The sequence below is a fragment of the Carassius auratus genome, chromosome 3, assembly GCF_003368295.1.
Source record: "Carassius auratus strain Wakin chromosome 3, ASM336829v1, whole genome shotgun sequence".
In the NCBI taxonomy this organism is placed as follows: Eukaryota; Metazoa; Chordata; class Actinopteri; order Cypriniformes; family Cyprinidae; genus Carassius; species Carassius auratus.
Window position 1 is genome coordinate 2204284 of NC_039245.1, and position 21198 is coordinate 2225481.

At 36.7% G+C, this 21198-nt stretch overlaps 2 protein-coding genes and 1 long non-coding RNA gene across 5 annotated transcripts; 1 reads left to right on the forward strand and 2 right to left on the reverse strand.

Moving 5' to 3' along the window:
- Positions 1–26: 26 nt before the first annotated feature.
- Positions 27–13549, reverse strand: LOC113043044 (calcium-regulated heat stable protein 1-like). Of its 2 annotated transcripts, none has more exons than XM_026202167.1 (4): positions 13405–13549; positions 2102–2318; positions 1348–1470; positions 27–626 (listed from the first exon to the last, which is right to left on the reverse strand). In XM_026202167.1, the coding sequence occupies exons 2-4, from the start codon at positions 2290–2292 to the stop codon at positions 464–466; spliced, it is 477 nt and encodes a 158-aa protein (XP_026057952.1). In that variant the 5' UTR covers positions 2293–2318; positions 13405–13549; the 3' UTR covers positions 27–463. The 2 variants fall into 2 exon arrangements, with proteins under 2 accessions (XP_026057952.1, XP_026057944.1); XM_026202159.1 differs by lacking the exon at positions 13405–13549 and adding an exon at positions 9868–10011.
- On the forward strand, positions 2247–5281 carry LOC113043069 (uncharacterized). Its single transcript, XR_003275663.1, has 2 exons — positions 2247–2335; positions 4104–5281. It is a non-coding gene; the product is annotated as an uncharacterized LOC113043069 (long non-coding RNA).
- A 228-nt stretch (positions 13550–13777) lies between the features above and the next one.
- On the reverse strand, positions 13778–19265 carry LOC113043059 (N-alpha-acetyltransferase 60-like). 2 transcript variants are annotated; one of them, XM_026202188.1, is made up of 7 exons: positions 19049–19265; positions 18155–18270; positions 17932–18061; positions 16565–16661; positions 16248–16482; positions 15235–15408; positions 13778–15150 (listed from the first exon to the last, which is right to left on the reverse strand). In XM_026202188.1, the coding sequence occupies exons 2-6, from the start codon at positions 18262–18264 to the stop codon at positions 15252–15254; spliced, it is 729 nt and encodes a 242-aa protein (XP_026057973.1). In that variant the 5' UTR covers positions 18265–18270; positions 19049–19265; the 3' UTR covers positions 13778–15150; positions 15235–15251. The 2 variants fall into 2 exon arrangements, with proteins under 2 accessions (XP_026057973.1, XP_026057964.1); XM_026202179.1 differs by having other exon boundaries at positions 19045–19264.
- Positions 19266–21198: the final 1933 nt, after the last annotated feature.

Here is a 21198-nt window from a genome sequence, read left to right on the forward strand (position 1 = left end):
TTGAAGGAAAATGACCAAAAAACACATGCACTTAGAAATGATATATTTTGACAATGTAGACACGGAGACATTTTTTTCAGTGAAGAATAAAATCCACAAATGTTAGCGATTTAGATATGCATTAAGGCTTAATAGGAGAGTGCAGTCAGTTCTTAAGAGCATTCAAATCAAACAAAGATGGTTAGGGTTAGTATAACTGTTGTTCATTCCACATTATTAACCACAAACCCAATAATAGAGAATTGAAGACATACTCCCTTCCTGAGACCAAAGAAAGAAGGGGGGGGGAAATACTTGTTTTTTTATATATATATATTTTTATCTTGGAATTGTGGCATCATGCCACATAGCACTTAAAGGCATTCATTCAGTCAAGACCCTTTCCCACCCCCCCAGACCACCAGAAAAGGAACAGAAACCCATTTTGACATCACTATCACACAGTTCAGCGTTAGAGAGCATCTCATGATTCAAGCACCCTTCCAGACCAGGTCTCATGCTTCGTGCCTGGCACTAAATGAGTAATGGTCACCTCCACGGCCTGGATCTTCTCATTTTTGGGTGGAATAGAGCAGATCTTGTAGCTAACTTCATCTCCTTCCACCGGCACGTATTCACCCTCGATGCTGTGGGAAGAATGGAGATCATCAGCAAAACATGAAATATGTTTGCTTGTTGGATTTAGACAAAGGTGTTTAAAAGTGTTAGTACATTATGTCTGTTAGGGGACATTTTTAGGTCACCATGATGAAACAAGCTTCTAAATCACACAAAAAGTGTTTTAAAAATCTAAAAATGCAGAAAGAGGGGTAGGGTTAGGGGATAGAAAATAGAGTTTGTACAGTATGAAAACCATTATGTCTATGGAATATCCCCATAATGACAGGAACAAATGTGTCTGTGTTTCTCTGTGTCATTCAGATGTTCTGAATGTTTGAAAAGAGGGCAGCTGGCAAGTCTATCCATTTTTCCACTGGTCAAACATACTTGATCTGAGAGAAGCCAGTCTACTGCTCTTATCTCTCATGTTCAAGTGTTTAACTGAGCCCAGAACCTTTCACACATATACACACACTCCACAAGTTTCTATTCCCAGAAGCCCCTCCTTCATGAACAGTTCAAACCCATCAATGAATAGACTAGGAGCACTATCATTTATGATCTAGGTCTAGGATTAGGAATGCGTATTAATAATGATTTGTCCTTGCATCTGCTTCACTGATAATAAAGCTATAGTTGAAACGTGTGATTATGTGTTAATTGTGATTATTGTGGAATGTGTGTTGGCTTTGATATAGGAGCATGAAATCTCGTTGAAAGTTCAAGATGTTTGCCCAGTGAACGCACTCAGATATGTGCACATAGATGTCATTGCCTCCGTCTGATGGCCTGATGAAACCGTGCCCTTTGGAACGTGAAAAGCACTTGCAGACCCCAGTGAAAACCGGCCCCTCAGCTGCACGCGCTGCACTGTAGTGGTAGAGAGGACAAAACATTATTACAAGGCTACATTAATAATGTGAAATATGTTCTGGCTTTTATGGCTTTTATTTAAATATATAATTCATTCCTGTGATGCATAGTTGAATTTTCAGCATCATTACTCCAGTCTTTTGTGTCACATGATTCTTCAAAAATCATTATTGTATGATGATTTGGTGTTCTAATATTATCAGTTACCATCTGTGCTCAATGAGTAATAATGGTTCTAATTATCAATTTGTTTTGGGGTTTTTTCAGAGCAGCATTGATATGAAATACAAATCTTTTGTAACATTACAAATGGCTGTATGGTTTATTTGCTCAATTTAATGCATCCTTGCTAAATAAAAGTATTTAATTCTTACTGAACCCAAAATTTAGAATGGTACTGTAATATAGTTTTCACAAAATTATTAAGCAGCAAAGTTGTTCACACTGATACAAACAAGAATATTACTTTAGTACCAAAATAGCATCTCAGAATGATTTCTGGATCATGTCACATTGAAATATCAATCTACACACACACACACACACACACACACACATACACATACACAAACACATGAAGAAATGAAATGAATTGGGGACAAGAGTGGGTGGTTGTGACTGTACTCACGCTGAGCAGGTGCGGTTGCGGCGGGTGGGCAGGGGGCTGGGAATCAGGTAGCCCCTCATGGGGGAGGGTGAGCGGTCTCTGTGGCGGCAGGCAGGCAGACGCAGAGAGTTGGGGGAAACTGGAGAGACTGGGGACAGCGGGGACAGGGGAGGGGTTGTGGACTTCACAGGAGAAGATGCGTCTGAGGACATGCTGATGGTGGGACACTCAAAGGATACTGGGAAGACAGAAACGGTGAGGAACTTGAGCTTTTAGGACTGAAATAGTTTCTCTAGCAGCATTTCCTTAAAATACAAAGCATGACCTTTGTCTGGATTGCAAAATGGAAAGCAGACACCAGTGATGGTGTCTGTGCTGAAACCTAACGCTGATTGCCACTCATCATAAAACAGAAAAAAAGACCACAACAATGCAGTGTGTAGCTTCTACTGCTGCACAAAATCATGTCAGACGAGACGACCGGCAAAAACAACACACTACCCACATTGAAAAAAAAGGGATCTTGTCAGTGGGGGGATTTTTTCGATTCTGTAGAAATAGTCTGCAGGTAGTGTCAATGGGTTATTTTTGTCTCTGACTTCCTACACATATTACTCACATATAGTGTGATTCATTGTGGTAGCGCAAAGAAAAGTTTAAGAGCACTGTGACTGATGGCATTCAATTGTTACTTCATTATTTTGGCTATGATAATCATGCAGAGAAAATCTGATATTGTGACAGCCCTAATTATACTATAATTTAAAAAAAAAATGTTATAAAAAGATTTATTTGGTGACTTTTCTCAGCAAATATATTGATATGCAATTTTGTCTCATCAATAAATCAGTATATCATCCGATTAATCTTATTATAACTTTTGATCTTGTAATATAGATCTAAAATGTTCATAATACTCGTTTACAAACAGCACTCAACTGAGAAGATGTGGCACTCATCATAATAAAAGACACCCGATACCTATCCTTTGGAGAATTTTCCACTGCTGTGAAGCAACAGCACATAATAATAATAATAATAATACAATTCCTCAAAGCTGGCCTGTGGCACTGACAGAGATCTCAAGTAACTCAATATATCTAGTGTACACAGTAGTGGATGCACCACATCCTCAGGGAGCCACTACCAAATTCTGGATGACTCAGATCAGCAATTAGGCTTAGTTACTTTACTCCTGAAACATGAAGCCTGTTTTATTTTTGCACCGCGGAACGTTTCTCACTGCATGAGTGTCGGCGGACCGATTATACTGGAGCACCAACTAGCGTTCGTATATCACCACAGCACATCGAGCCTCAAGTATCACCTCAACGCAAAACATATAGCAGCTAGCGTGGACTTTACACTTTATGTTGAACTATGTATTATTTTGTTGGTGCAACAGTTTATGTTGAACTCGTTATTGTTTTGGCCAAAGTTATTGAGAGTTGGACCTCTGAAGCAACAGAGAGATGTTTTCTAATAGTCAGTGTTTCCAATGTTCTGAATGTAATTGACAGTATTGTGTTTTACTTAAAAAACCACTTTACAGAAGGTTCCAGCACCTATAAGCTTCCTGAATTTCTGAAATGTACTATTTCTAAATTGTTTCTAAATATGCTATTGCTACACTTCATGGCAAAAATTGCACTGGTCTGCTAGACTTGGTTGAACAAAAATAAACAATATTTTGTTGCTTAAGCTTATGTATTCAGTCATTATTCAATGGTATACTATAAATCCATGTGAAAAAAAATTACTTCTCACTGTTCTCAGGTCAAATATTTATATGCGATTAAAATGCGATTAATTTCGATTAATTAATTACAAAGCCTCTAATTAATTAGATTAATTTTTTTAATCGAGTCCTGGCCCTAATATATATATATATATATATATATATATATATATATATATATATATATATATATATATATATATATATATATTCATACAGTATATTATTCATAAACAACTTTTAACAAACTGAATGTCAACTGTACCCTTTGACTCTGTCTTTCAGCATCCTTGATGACCTCCAGCACTGAAACACAAGCCTCCAGCAGCCGCAGGAGACCGTAATTAGATCATTCACTGTTGATGCTGCAATACATGTTTAGCCTTTCTTAGCATTATCTGACTGATCCCCCACTGTCCGGGAAGATATTACAAAACTTGCCCTGCCGGCAGAGCATTTGGTCAAGCCACTAGAGGTTCAATCCCCCTTGTGGAGCAGGACTTGCTGCAGAATCTGTTAAGTGATGCACTGGGCACTGGAGCGCTGCATGTTAACATGAACGGGCCACGGAGGATCAAGCATCACTAATAATCACAGCAGGAAATGGCACCGAATGCATAATCGTGAACTCTCCCCCATTCTCACTGCCCTCCTCAGGGCCATTACAGCCCACACAAATCATAACAAGAGCGGGATGACCACAAAAGATGTTCCTTACGCGCAATAAAGCATATTAAATAATTATTTGATTATTTCAAATCGCACCCAAGAAGTGGCAAAGCGGCTTTCCGGACACTCCCAGGTGGCTCTGCCATGGCAACACACTGCCAACTGTTCCCTCTGAGAGATGCGAAATGAGAAAGGGCCCCTTTGTACCTTGGATTACATCACTGCAATTATAGCTTTCTGCTGTCAGGCTCAGAATGCCCCATAAACAGAAAATGAGGCCAGTGAGTGTTTGAAAGCCAGGGCCAATTATAAAGCGCTGATTGTGTGCTGAGGTACTGATGCATGGAGGAACATTTGCTTCTGCTCTCGGTCTACCTACACATCAGTGAAAAAGGACACAGAATTGATCATCCCATCAAGAGGAAGAAACTTCTATAACATAACATTAAAAAAAAGTACCAAGGTGTGACCATGTTTTTTTCCTGGTATTTTAACACCATAGAAATACCACAATATATGAATTTGCCAAACATTTACAACAGCAGTGTATTACTGTCACTGTACCATGATATCACCACAGTGATGTTGAAAGAAATTCTTGTTATAAGAAGCAGACTCTTCAGTAGTGGTTTTTAAACTTTGCCCCTCCAAATGTAATTTCATTATACCAAAGACAATATTTCAGGACCCCCTACCCAGGGTGTGATATTTCCCCTTGCACTCCGCTAAAATAAAAACAAAGATACTAGGGAGAATCAAAGGATGTAACCAGCACATTAAAGGAGTTATTGAGGGAATGATTAAAGTGTAATTTATGTTCATTAAGGTTGCACACCACAATAAAAATATTGAGTAAGAAATGTGTCATATTGAACTACAATATTGTATTATTATTGTTATTGTTTAGGGTAGGGTAATTTAAAATAAAAGCAGTAGTGTGTATACCTATTTAGTTTTTTTGTATTATTTTTTTAATCATTAAAGGCAGGGTAGGTGACTTTGTTCAAAAAAAAATTTTGTCATGCTGGTTGAAAGTCTCTTCACATCCTGATAGTTACAAAAGCTCCTGTCTTTTTGAATGAAGAAACATCAAATTCTCCAAAACTGTTCACCTAGCTTACGATTAAATTTCATATTTGAAATCACTAATGAAACACTAATGAAACAACTGTCTCATAAATGTTGTTTCATTTGCTCAAATAGCGTTCAAAAGCTTATTTTATTTTTCAGACTAGACCAGCCATTGTGCATGCGCAGTCCTAAGCGCACGTCTCTGAACGCTGACTGTTTCTTTAGCAACCGGGACTTCTAACGGCAGCTGCAGTGATGCAATGACTTTACCGATTAGCCATTGTCTCTTTAACTCAGAAGTCAGGGCTTCCTTCAATAGTGCTCCCATTTTGAGCATTTCATTTTTTTCAAGTGACATAATGTCTTGGGTATTCTAAAGTATTTGATAGTAATCACTAAGCTAAGTGGTCTAAATAAATTTATATGCATTTCTATCATCTGTGGAAGGCGTAAGACCAAATAATGTTCATACAATCACATTCCTCGAGGACTATGATAGGCTGTCCTACCTGCCTGCCAACGCATGCATTTGCATACCTCCACATACCCTGTTCACACAGATGTGGTACATCATCAGCGTGTTCATTATGCTATTGCAGACCGAGCACGAATGGAAGGTGTTATTATTGTAATATATCGCGCTTTGTACTGTAATGTTTTCTAAACCGGTGAGGTAATCCGACAACATTGCATCCAACCGTCCACCAACACGGTGTCTCACTGTGTCGCTGATTAGCCTCTTAGCTGCCTGTGTGTGTTCACATGTTTGGGAGGAGGCGCTGCTTTGGAGAACGATTTGCAGGGAGGGTGGGATCTTATGCTTTCAAAATTAGCTTGCTATTGCTAGCCTTTGTCCTTTCCTACCCTAACTCTCATTAAAAATAAAAAGTAAAAAATCAATTATATACAGTAGGGGTGTGAAGGTACACAAACATGATGGTTTGGTATGTAGCATGGTTTTGATGTCACGGTTTGGTACATTTTCGGTACAGCGGGGAATTATTTTTATTTATTTATTTTATTAAACAGTGGTTTACTGAACAAATTAATCTTTCTTTAAATAAGCTCAGTTATAATTAAAATTAGGCCTACAACAAGCCCAAACTTAAAGGGTTAGTTCACCTGAGAATGAATATTTTTCCGTCTTCTACTCACCCTCGAGGCATCCTAGCTCCATATGACTTTCTTCTTTCAGAAAAATCCAATCAGAGTTATATATATTGTCAATAGTTCAGAAGATGTGAAAAAGTGTGTGCATCTGTAATAAAACGTCCCTCACATGGCTCAGGGGGGTGAATAAAGCCACAAAGCTTTGGTTCCCCACAGTCAGCAGAAGTGAGAAAAAAAAACTGTTTATTACGTTTGAAATCTGAATATTTATCTTACAAAAATGCATGAATTCGCTACAACTATTCGCTAATGACCTGCCTGAGGTAAATGAAATGCTACGAGATTTTGTTTACAAGATTTGTTGCCATCTTTCTAAGGTTACTGACTGAGCGATTACATGAGGCATGAGATGTTCATTCATTTTTATTTTGCGCTAAAGTTAGTAGTAAGGAGGAAGGGTTTATACAAGTTGTCTGTTACGCCAAATCAAAGAGTGCCAAAACAAAATTTATTGTTTGAATTTCCTGAAAAAAAAAGACATAATTTGTAAGATGAGACTTTTTTTCTTAACAAAAGTAACAATATTAAAAACTGGAAGTTTCCATTGAAGTTGCACTTGTGCAGTGGTTAAAACAATGTATTTTTGTTCAAAGTATTAGCCTTAAAATAAATCTTTCTAGCACCAAACTTTTAAACATGTACATGATTTGTTTAGTATGCAGTACACAGAGAAACTAGCTTGTCCATCATTTCAAACAAGTCTAAAACCAAGCAACAGCTTTTAGACAAAGGTCAACAGGAGAAGACATGACCTCAGGATGAGCACATAGACCGCACTAAGGTCAGATATGGAATTTACTGTAATTTTCCATCAACTCCACCTCTAACCAGAGTCTGCTGCTGAAAAATCTGCCTGCATAGGCAAATAACTCTATCTGGCATGAACCATCCACAACAGGAGGATGAAGCAATACTGTGATCAGGGATCCTAAACTATGCCATGCCAGTATGCAATAGCACAACAGAACAGGTTTTGGTAGACTAAATGTGATTTCAAGTTATGCCTTGAGGTCAATAAGGACTTTAAATAATACCACAAGCTGCATACTCATAAAAACAGGGAATAAAACATGCAGCAGTGCCACGACATGTACATTTGCATCACCTAACAGGAAACATATGTCAAGGCAACAACAATGAAACAGTCTCAAGTACTGCCCACAACAACTATAAACATAGATATGGGACCCTATCTTGCACCCAGCGCAATTGACTTTGTACACCGACGCATGTGTCATTCCTATTTTGCACCCGCGCAAAGCGCGCTTTTCCCTCCACAGAAGCACGTCGCTAAACTAGTGAATGAACTTGCGCTCCCTGGGCGGTTCAGCGCAAAAAAGCAGGCGTGTTCCGGCGCAAACAATCCCTGGTGCTATTTTGCTGTTCCATTAAACAATTGCGCCACTGACCAGAAAAAACCTAGTCTAAAGTCAGTGGCGCGTTGCGCGTTGTTCATTATGCTATTTTAATGGCGCATGCTTGACCATAATGTATAGCGTGCACAACGCGCATACACTTTGCTCATGTAATCTACACAGATGCAACAGTTATTTTTGCAAATCATAAATTGTTACACTAAAAAAATATTAACACGTGAGATGACGGAAATCATTGTGGTGTGAAAAAATAGGCATAAATCTAGCTTACAAATTATTCAGGCTAATTGTAGTAATTAAGGATCAGACCTGTTTGCCCAATAGTGGCAAGACATATATGTATATAAGCACATCTGACAAATTGGTTTGTCCGTCAAGAACCAGGAAAAAAAATCGATGAAACAATTGTGGCTATTTCCTCCCACGCCTGTTTAACCGACGCTATTTTGGGTGGGTTTCTCCCATCCCCATACAACACAACTTCTCTGTCTTTCACTGCTCTTACAAGAACATCAGTCTCCTCGGCTGTGAACCGCTCCTGGGGTGCGCCTGATAAATAGCTACGCCATAACAATAGCAATCCATAATGGAACTTGCGCATCTGCTTTTAAAGGGAATGTTGGATGACGCTCTGATTGGTTTATTTCACGTTACGCCCAAACCACACCTATGAATAATGAAGCTACTTCAGACCAACCCATTTTAGATTTGCGCCGGGCGCAAGACCCATTTATACCGCCGGGAAAATAGCAACAGCGCCGAGACCCGCCCACAAAGTTACTTGCTCTTCGCGCTTTGACACTTGCGTTTCAGATCGTTAAAATAGGGCCCTTTATCACAAAGTTACACTTCTACATGTTCATGCCACCAGCCAAAAATATATGTTCCAAGAACGTTTTGCTAACGTTCCCAGTGAGTTACGTTAATGTTCCCTGAATGTTCAAAACATTCAGTTTTTTTTTTTTTTTTTTTTTTTTTTTTAAGTATTTTATAACAAAAAAAAGTTAAAGATACTCATTTTCATTCCTTCTGCTTCAAAATGTCACATTTATTTAAATACCCTACTAGCCATTTCTTTGTAAGTTGTGAAATTTACTAGCAATTTCTGAGTGAAAATCGTTTCTGCACCAGATTTTCCCCCAGTGTATACGAACATCAGAGGAACATTCCATTTTCTCATTTCTCATCATGCAACCATCATTGGAAAGTTACTTGAATGCTCTCTGAATGTTCTGAACATTTAAAAAAAATGTTCAGACAAACACCCAGAAAACAGAAAAACGTTCCATGAATAAATAAGAAAGAGCAGTTTTAGAACATTAAAGACCAGTTAACTCTGAACATTCTATTAACATTACTGGATGAATGTTTGTTCGTAATTTATGAGGGAACTTTGCCAGAGCGCTAAACAAAAATATGAAAATGTTTCCTGTTTGCTGGGTGACATTCTAGAGCTTTCAAGACAAATGTTCAGCATACTCTTTACATGAGGCATACAAAAATTACAAAATAAATGAAGCATGCAAAGACCGTAAAAACAAATTCTGTCTACACGTACACAGAATCTTTATGATATTCCCTCCAAGCTTGACTGGTAGGATAAACAACTCCAGCAGGAAGACTACAAGTGGGCGTCATCAGCAGACAGCTATGTACAGTATGTAACTGCTGATATACTAATCTGCACCTGATCTAGCCAGTGTACTAACAAGCAGCTCTGAAATTAATCGCTTCTTTGCCCTTGACATGACCGGGCTACTCACCAGCAACAGTGTGCTTGGGTACAAGCGCTACTTGTTCTTCAACGAGGAAACGGGGCGACCTTGCTTGCATCAACCACCTCCCCCTCCTGCACTCCACCTGTAGCCTGTGTTGCTGTGCTGGGCGAAGCTTCCGTGAAGCTGGCGCGTATAAATACAGCAGTGATGGAGAGATAAAGGGAATCGAAACACTCCATCTGCATGACGAGTCTGGAGGTGGGAATGTTGCATGGGTTACAATCATCTGTTTGTTTGCACTCAAGGGCTGAAAGCACCTGAAGAGGTTCAGTTGGTAAAGTACACAGGAAGTGAGCAGCACAGCTTTTATAGCCTTTTAACGACCCAATGAATGTACACTTCCAACAAAATGCGAGTTGAGAGATACACTTAACAAAACTACACCACTTAATGGAATCAACAACAATCATTATCACACCAGCACAGTACACGCCAACCTCAGCTGCATTCGTACAATAACATGCCCACTCTTGCCCATGTTTTCCCCGAGGACAACATGCTAAATGGATATAAACTGATGGATGAATATAATAAAGAGTTTGTATGCATCACAGCCTGCAGGAAATGAAATAATGTGCCCAAAGTGACAATGAATGACAAAATGACTAAAACCTCAGCCAGGTCCAGATGCCTACATTCTCATCAAAAGATGTTTCTACACACAATGACGGCACACTATTGAATCCAGCCCACAGATTCAGAGTGCAAGGACAGCTCTGACTCAGACCCTACTGTTTGAGCCTCAATAAGTTTGAATCTAGCATGAATGAGAGAATAAACAACTTTCTCTATGATTCTAAGAGAAGGGTCTTTTTTAATCAATAACTGAGTCTTAAACTTTTACATTTAGTCTCTACCATTCAAAAATGCCCTTTCTCTGTGCAGTATATATACTTCAATGACAGCAATAACAGTTACAGCAATATGTAATTTCCTGTTTTTGTAAAGCTACAGTACGTGCAACAGACATATGCATTTGACCTCTTCAAACACAGCAAGCTCAACACATCGCCATTGTCTATGCACTGAACAGAAAGACAAATGCTACTTCTTGAAATCAAGTAAATATTTCCTTGCATGAAAACGTCATACAGGTTCGTGACGACATGAGAGTGAGTAAATGGTTTCACTTTTAGGGGATCTGTTCCTTTAATGGTCTTAAATCTAAATGAAGTTACACTACATTCAAATTCACTTGCCCAACATAAACTAAACCTGGCCTGACAAAATGCCATTGCTGAACTTGTGCACAAATACATCTGTGAACATATTCAGGTCTAACCACAAAAACAACAAGCTGATACAAGCTGACATGAATATTTAGAAATGCAGATAACACTTTTAGAAAAAAAGTACAAAGGCTGTCACCGGGGTGGTACCTTATCAAAAGGCCAGCTTTGTACCTTATCAGTCCATTTTAGTACCTTAAATGACAGCTGACAGCTTTTGTACCTGTTTTTCCTGAGAGTGCATGATGGAAAACGGGAAAGCTTAGTTTTTCGGAAGGTTGGAAATCATGTTTGAAATATCAGATTATGACTGTGATATTTTGAAAACATAGTCCAAATTTCCAATAGGCCTTGGGACAAGGGAGAGCAGGAAAATAAATAAAAAAATTGAAGAAAGGACACAACAGCTAATCAAAGCTGGTAGGGTAGTTTCCTCCTCCCAGGACGGATGGGTTTCCAATAATGCAGTTATTAGAAATACAACATAATAAGCTTTTTTTATGCATATTCATCCCAACATATATTTATTATTTTTAATTCTATATCAGCATCCAACTCCTCCGTAGTCTCATAGCTTGCAAAATATGATCTTTAAATATATGACTGGTAGAGTAGAAAAGGCCAAATCTATTATGTCAAGAGGCGCTGAAACCTAATTTACATGTCCATGGTATTTTCTGACAGATCAAATCTTCAAGATGATTTCTCTAAAAACAATTATCATAATTTGTCATTATCCTTTTCCTTCTTGACTATGGGCTTTGTCGTTGTCTTGAGTTTGTACTGCAGCATATTGTGCTGGTTTGCATAAACAGATGATCAGATAGCCATCCAAATGTCTTTAATTACATTAAAACATGCGTGTGTCCTCTGAGTTGTACTGAATTATTACAACTCAGAGATATTGTTATAATAATTTCAACAATTGTACCATCAATACAGATTCACTGTGTCTGTGTATTTTCTAGCTGACACGCCCCCACTGCGAGCCCCAAAAAATCTCAAGTTTACCCACTCGCCAGCTTTGTGGTAGCCCACTGACCAGTGTTCAACCTGTAAATACTCTCTTTCTGACATGACTTGAAGGTAACAGAACTCATATTCGTTCCAAACCCATATGATTCACTAATTTGGAATTTGTTTTCCAGCGAGTAAAAAAAAAAAAAGAGGGACATTCTTTTTTTTTTCTTTTTTTTTTTTGGAATACCATCCAACATAATAAAAGTCACTTCAGGCTGAGATTGTCAAATTGCAAAATAACAAATGAAAAGATTAAAGATTAAGTCCTCATTAGATAGAAAACATAGAAATGCGTAGGCCTAGAAATAACAGCAACCAAATACATCAGTCAAGCCAATGTCTACTTTTGCATTTAGCACAAAATAAATTTCCTTTTTGGGTAAAAATAACAACAATTATAATCATTTCACAAAATGGAAAAGCAAATTAGGTTCAAAACATACAGCTTTATATGTCTTATAAATCCTAAACTAATGTAATGCATTAATCAAGTTAATTTAACATATTATTTACTCTGTACATTTTCTATGGAGCATTTTTACTATGTAAGATGGAAGAGTTGCCAAAGGTCACGTCTACTTCATGCTACTGTACAATGTTCTTGAAGTTTAAGTCAGCAACCCAACACTGAGACACTTTTTGTAGCGCTACATCAAAGCAATAAAAAACAAAGTTGCATTGTAATTTGTCCTGGCACAGCAAAACTGAGAAGCAGCGCACTTCTCCAGAGAGGATCTGTTTTTCACTGTCATCTGGTGTCAACTGCAATATTTTGGTCTCCCACCAAAACACATTCTTAACACAACACACATTTTTCCTGTATATTTCCTAGAATCGTGGCACATGTTTACTAGTAGTGTTACTTCGACGAGCTGCGCTTTGACCCCTCCCTTCACCAACTCGACTCCAAATGCATTCATTAAACCACTTTATTTCACTCTTTGGCTCAAACTTTCTACAATATCTCACATCTGAATCCTTGAAAGTTACATATCACACAAAAAAAAAAAATTATGACAAAAGAGCAGAACGATGCTGGTGATCGAATAAAGATGCAACAGATTAAAGTCAGACTTCCAAAAGAGAAATTGATCAATGTTTAGCATTTACATTTGACGTCTAACAGATTTTAAACAGCAAACATCTCTCGTTGTAATTCATTTAATCTCTTGAATAATTCACGAACATGCAAAAGTGACCTTTCTTTCACTTTCGTAATAACAACAAGTCACTTTGGATGTAACATTTCAAACAGAATCTCAGCATCACTCACCGTTAGCAAATGTGCACGAGCCAAAGAAATGAGTCGGTAAAAAAACAAACAAAAGCAACCTCAACAGAAAGTAGATGCCTGGCGTTTACTAGTCTCTGTCTCACTCTCTGAATGAGGGTCCAAAGAGGCGTGACTAAGCCGAAGCCATCCAAAACTACGCATCATTCAATCACAATTACCGTAAAACCTTACATATTCCGAGTTTGACAAGTAAACAAAAATTTACATAAAGCTATTCAAACAAGTGGTTGCACAATCTTGGTTTATTTTTTATTTTTTATCGCTCTTACCTACAGGTCATCTCAAAATGCTCTTAGTGGATCAATTCATAAATGAAGAAGAAACAAATGGAGGGATGCAAATGGACGAGCAATACAACAATACAATTCATTTTGTGGACATTAAAAAAAGGGTGCTTCACAATTCAGAGACTGTCAGGTAAGATTATGAAAAACATTTCAGTTACTGCTTTCAATATTTCATGTCACCTACATGTTCTCCATCTTCTCTTCTTGTATTTTTTACTATGAGAGCGTAAAACATTTCCCATTTAGATACTACAGAATGAAAATGTAATACAATGAAATGTAAAACACAACAATGTACCAGTTCACGAGAATGCAACATTAAAAAGACTGGAGGATAATTGTAGATTTACACACAATATCAAACTTAAAAGCACAAGGTGATAGTGGTTCCATTACCTACAGTATATTGAGAACTTGTTCAAAACAGCTATTCATACAGTACATGCTATTTTGTCTTTTTGAAAACTCAATTTTTTTCAGATTGTTTTTACAGAACCGAAGATGGACGGAACTTATTTTTTAAGACCATTTCCATTCGATAGAACCGTTTCTGTAAGACTTCTCTTGTAGAAATGCTTGTCTGTAAACTTTCTTTCCTGATGAACTAGTGCGTTTCATCAAAGGCATCATGAATGGATGGTCAAACACTGATAAAAAACTTTTTTGATATTGTAAGTCTTGTAATGCAGGAGTGTTCATTTATAAATCTGTTTATTTTGTGAGTAAATCCCTGATTCACAGCAACAAACTGAAACTCAAGCATTTCTGTTCCCCACAACATTCATTTATCTCCCCTTTAAAAGAACAGAAAGAACACTGCATGGAAGGGCAGGATGTAACTCTAGCTAAATTAAGTTGATCTCAATTTAAAAAGGTTTTTTCACATTTGCATTTGACAGTAGCAATACACATTTGGTGAGATGGAGGGTTGTCTGTAACGTTTTTGTTTTCTTTCTTTCTTCAAAGCAACACAACATTCATTGCCTCTGTGCAAATGTTATTAAAAAAAATTAAAAATGGAGGCTAAAATATAAGATTAGTGTCAAAGTGTTCCAGCACACACACACACACACACACACACACTAGACATGCATGACAGTGACTAAATTAAAACGTATGCATACTTCTACCATCCAACCTTAAAATCATCTTTATAAAACAGCCACCAAAAAAAAAAATCTATTTATATCAAAAAGTCCAGATAAACAATAGAATATTTCTACACAGCAACAGAATTACAGGCAACGTGGAGAGTTTATATTAAGTGGGCAATCTAATAATGACTGTGCATAATATATTAATTAAAGTATATATATGTATATACACATAAAATGTACAAGTATAATACACTGCTCAAGAGTCGAGACAGAGATCTGATATCAGTCTTCACATTCCTCTTCACCTTCTGATGTGACCCACACAAATCAATCTCTTCCTCCTGGTGAATAAGACATCAATAGAGCTTAGATGAAAATGAATGAGACATTTAAGAGTGGAAAATAGGTGTGTGAGTCAGGCTTACCCTGCGCTGTCGTGACCTCACATGGTTCTGCTGTACTCAATGCCGCTCTTGGAAGAGATGCTGGACCAGGGCAGAAAGCTGCGCAGCAGATTCTGTGCTTGGCGGTAAATTCTCTGAGGAATTGAGCAGGGGCTCAGATTGGCCAGAGCCGAACCTATATGATGAATATAATCAGTGCTCAGTGAGTTAAGAAATGCTTTCTGCCAGTCATTTACAGTTCAAATTCCATGAAGATATTTTGTAAATTTCCTTCCATAAATATATAATTTTTTTTATTTGTGATTAGTAATATGCATTGCTAAGGACTTCATTTGGATAAATTTAAAGGCGATTTTCTCAGTATTTAGATTTTTTCACACCCTCAGATTCAATTTTTTCAAATAGTTGTATCTCGAACAAATATTGTCCGTTCCTAATAAACAATATAAATCTCAATATTGTTGTCATTCTTGTTCAGCAAAGCTTCATTAATTTAAGCAAAATCACTAGAAAAACAGAAATATTGTAAAATATTATTACATTTATTTCAGTGATAGCAAAGCTGAACTCCAGTCTTCAGTGTCACATGACCCTACAGAATTCATTTTAACATGCTGTTATGCTGCTCGGGAACCATTTCTTATTATCATCCATGTTGAAAATAATTGTGATGTTTAATATTTTTGTGTAAACTGGATCCATGATTGATTATTTGTATTATATTATTTTATTAAGTATTGTTTACATCTGACTCCAAACTTTTGAGCAGTAGTGTAATAAATTTAGTACTTTAATTTTCTATGTGCTGCCAGTACCAATGAAACATGGGGCAACATTAACATGAGTCACAAAAAAATGTGAACCAATGAACACATTATCAGTTAAAATCATTTGGTATGACTAATTATAATTATATTTTTAAAGTTATCACCGACCTACAAAACATGCAACTCTAGTTACCAATCACATTGATTATACCCACTAAAAGATAAATGTGACAAGAACACAAATGTGTGAGATAACGAAAAGGATATAAAAGAGTCCATGGAGGATGTCCACCATTGATGTACAGGACGTAGGTGAAGCCATCCTTCAGCACTCCTCGTATAGAGTAGTAATACGGTAAATAATGGTGCTGTTTAAAGTCTCTGTTCTCATAGAAGTGAATGGCAGTGTTATTGGTGGTGAGCACATGCAAGTAGATGGCTTTACAATGGTCCTGTGCCGTGGTGGAGATGTGCTCCTTTAAACTGTCCAGCAACAGAGAGCCTGCAAAGAGAGAGAGAGAAAGAAATAAGAGTGACATTTCACACAGTTTGTAAGGACAGGTGAGACAGATGTCAACTCTCACCTATTCCATGTTTTCGAAACTCCTTCACGACCCCTAAACTCAGGATGTACGCAACTTGGGTGTCAACAGGAAAGCTGGAGGCCAATATGTCTCCATCCTGGTGGAGTTAGCAACACAGATGGTTAGCTGGGAGAACATACTGGAATAACAAATGTGATGGTGTGGATTTTGTTATTAGTAATTGACATATTGAGGGAGTTAAAGAGTTTATAAATTTTTTTTCTTGAAGCGTCTTATTCTCACCAAGTTGGTATTTTATATATATATATATATATATATATATATATATATATACATACACACACACTCCCTGACAAAAATCTTGTCGCCTATCCAAGTTGTAGGAACAACAAATAATAACTTGACTTCTAGTTGATCATTTGGAAACAGAAGTGGCTTATATAAAAGGCAAAGGCCAAGACAAACTCCTTGTATATGTAAACACACTTGACAATAAAGCTCGTTCTGATTCTGATGACTCCATTCAATCAATGAATGTTTTGTGAAGTAGGAAAAAAACATAATTTTTCTCACTTATTTAACTTTAAAAGAGTTCGCAATCCATCATATAGCTTCCTCCAGCGAAAAAGTCCATCCCCTGTTGTCCTATCACATAAACATATTTGAACATATTTCTATTCTAATCAACCCTGAATATTTGAAGCTTCGGAAGGAGGGGGCTGAACATATTCTTCTCTAAACACCATGTTTACACTGGATGTGAGCGGCACGAATACAATAGAACCAATTACCTTATTTTCCGCACTATAAGGCGCACCTTCAATGAATGGCCTATTTTAGAACTGTTTTCATATATAGGGCTCACCGGATTATAAGGCGCATAGAATTGAAGATACTGCAGTCAAACGTTTGACTGGGTTTTCGTTATGCATCCACTAGATGGAGCTGTGCTAAAGGGAATATCAACAATACCTTGATCAATATATAATACAGCCCTAATTTGATTAAAACTGTTTTGGACTCTTTCCGCTTGCAAGATCAGACGAGACAACATTTTCACTGGAGAACGAAATATTATGGACAGAGGCCTTGTTTGACGATAAAAACATCTTAATGATTAATTGATAGACTGGAGTTGTGTGGATTATTGTGATGTTTTTTTTTTTATTATCTGTTTGGACTCTCATTCTGACGACACCCATTCACGGCAGACAGTCCACCGGTGAGAAAGTGATGTAACATCTTGGATGGCCTGGGGGTAAGTAAATTTTTACATTTTCATTTTAGGATGAACTACTCCTTTAAGCACAGAATGTACTTCACCATTACAACAATCACTATTTTATTCTGACTCTTTCGTTTTTCCTCTTTGTGTCGCTCTCTCAGTATACATATGCAAGGTGTACCTCTTTGTGCACTTTCGTTCTGCTTTTTATTTCTGCCACAATCATCCCAATAATTCCCCCTCTAAAGGTGGCAGCCAGAGAGAAGAACTTCTTATTTGATGTGATGTCATGGTACCATAAGTCTGGATACCTTAAAACACAAACAAAACAATAAGAGAGTGTGTTAGTGTTGTACTTGACCTGTGTAAAAGGATGGCTTGGTTCTAGATATTTCAGCACTCACTCAATGGGAAACCACTCGCCACAGAGCACTTTTATTCTCTCTATGTCATCGTGGCAGAGTAGGCGGAGCTTTATTTCACTGAGGGCGGTGGTTGCCACCACGTCTGTCATTCACACCTGAGAGAACAAGTTAAAAAGATGAAGAGTTCAGCAGTGGGAAACCAGCTGAACAACATACATCTAGCTTTTCAGTCCATTATGTTAAAAGATTCATGGAATGGGACATTGCGGTTAGTATGTGAACAATGTTGCCCATTAACTTGCTTTTTTAGCTACTTGGTTAGTATCATCTCACTACCAATGAAGTAATCTCTTTGAGGAGAAATGTGATATGTGTAAACATGCCACTTTCAGTTTACTGTGTCAACTCAAATGTTGTGTTCAGTAAAGTAAAAAGTGAAACATAGTATGCAATGTTAAAGTGAACAGAAACATGTTATGCCGTCATAAATAAGCAAATAATAAATAAAAAAACAGCATTGAACAAATACCACACAACTGACATGACACTTACACATAAAGAAACCTCAATTACAGTAACTTCATTGTAATCTATTTCAGCTCGAGGAACAGCAGACACAGTTCAAAACACTGTTGAGTAATTTTATAAACCCACACAAAGCCAAAACCGAAAGACAACATCATAATCTCACAAGCTAGCAACTAACTTAGTTAGCACTCCTGTCGGTCAAAACACATATATACGCGGATTTTACTGAGCCAACTAAAAAATAAAAATGAAAATAGATTTAAAAATCTATATTAGCATGATGTGGGAATGCAGTGCATCAATCAAATCAATCTGTCAGTCAAGCTTCCTTTATTTGTTGACATGCTAACAGCTAACTTCCATGCAGAAATCATTAGCTAGGATGCGAAATAATTCCTAACCTGCCTAGTTTCACCGCTTGGATAAGCAGAAGGATATGCAGTCGTTTATTTGTATTGCCGTGAAGAAGGTTCACTGCTGCGGTAGCATGGTGATAGTGTGTAGACTTGTGTCCGAGATGGAGATGACAACATCCAGTCAGAGAATCGCATTGAGCTCTAAAATGCATTAGCGTAGCCGTTAGCACTTCTTCGACAAACCCTGGGCAGACACTTCCGGTGTTACACCAAATTCTGTGAGCGTATAGTAGGCGCTGTTGTCCCTGTTTAGTGTTTAGATTTAACCGGATATAACTCGATGACACTGGCGAGTATATTTGTGTTTCTGGAGGTTCGTTCGTTATATCAACGCGTCTCCCTTTCCTGTTGTTCTGTAATTTAATATTGCAAGAATCCCTTACAATTTATCAAAATTTCATGAACAGTCATTACTTGCATGGTCATTAATTTTTAAGCACAATTTCTCCCCTCACCGTACTTCATTTGGAACAGCCAATACATTTTATAAGAGAAAATCTTTATTTTTTAATAACTGGTTTGAGAAAAACATTTTAAATGTTTCCCAGTTATTAAACTCAGAAGGTCTATCCCAGTAACTAACTCAGATAATTCTCCATTGTCATTGACACTATTCCTAAAGGAGCTGTTTTGCTTTTAAGGAACTCTGTTAGATCATCCAGCACTTCATCTTTATCTATAGACCCATTTGAAATCCCTGTAGGAAAAATATTGCTTTTTGTCACATCCTTCATATAAGATTAGATGGCTTTTTCAAAAGGAGCTTGTATAAACTCCATATGTGGTGTCTTATTGGAGGAATGTGGTTGATCATATTGATTGGAAAAAGGTATGGACTCTGTCTTCGGTATACATAATAACTAACAAAGTTAGAGAAATCTCATTCAAATTGTTACACAGATTTTATCCAGCTAAAGTGTTTTTGAAAAGGTTTAAATCATATACGGATACAAGCTGTTCTTTTTGTGGTGACCCTAATGAAACTGATATACATATCTTTTGGGATTGTCCTCATACACAGCTATTTAAGATTAAATTCTCTAATGTTATTAATCACAGTGTGCTCCAGGGTTTATCTCTGCTTGTTTAGGATGTACTGTTTGGCTTCTTTAATATACAAAAATACAAAATTTATGAATATTTTATTATTAATCTATTATCACTTCTTGCAAAATGTCATATTCACCACAGTAAATTCACTCCTCAAAATCCTTTATATATTGGTTTTAATAAAGAGGTTCAACAGTATATCCAACTGTATTTCATCTTCCAAAAATCTTAAGGCTGTTAAAACTGTTAATTTATTTAATCTTTTTTTTTTATGTTTACATGCATCTATAAATGGTGCTTTGCATGTAATGTCATCTCTTTGTACGCAAAATTGACATTCTCTATACTTTTATCTTTGGTACCTTAGCCTTAATACCTAAAAAAAAAATTATATATATATATATATATATATATATATATATATATATATATATATATATATATATATATATATATATAGACTATATATATAGTCTGCTATTCAAAAGATTGGGATGTGTTATTAGACCAAAAATACAGAAAAAAAAAATATTGTAAAATATTATTACTATTTTAAATACTTGTTTTCTTTTTTAATATACTTTAAAATTTAATTTATTTCTGAAATCAAAGCTGAATTTTCATCAGCATCCTTACTCCAGTTTAGTGTCACATGATCCTTCAGAACTCATTCAGTGCTGATTTATTATCAGTGTTGGAAACAGCTTGGTTTTTTTATTTTTGGAACCTGTGATCTTTTTTCAGGATTCTTTAATGAATAAAAGTTCAAAAGAACATTATTTATTTAAAATAGAAATCTTTCCCAAACAGTACAAGTCTTTATTATCACTTTTTATCAGTTTCACACACAAAAATTGCTAATTTAAAGCATGACCATTGAACAAGAAATGTTTGTTGGGGCAACATGATCATAAAAAAATAATACTAATACTAGGCCTACTAATATTTAAAAATAATATATATATAAAAAGGTTGAAAAGAAAAGATATAATATACTTTGCAAAATACTTTAAGGATTATTGTGAAAAATTAGGTGCGAAGTCACTAGGAAGCCTTTAATATCCAGCGCTGCAACCTGAAGTTGTCTGA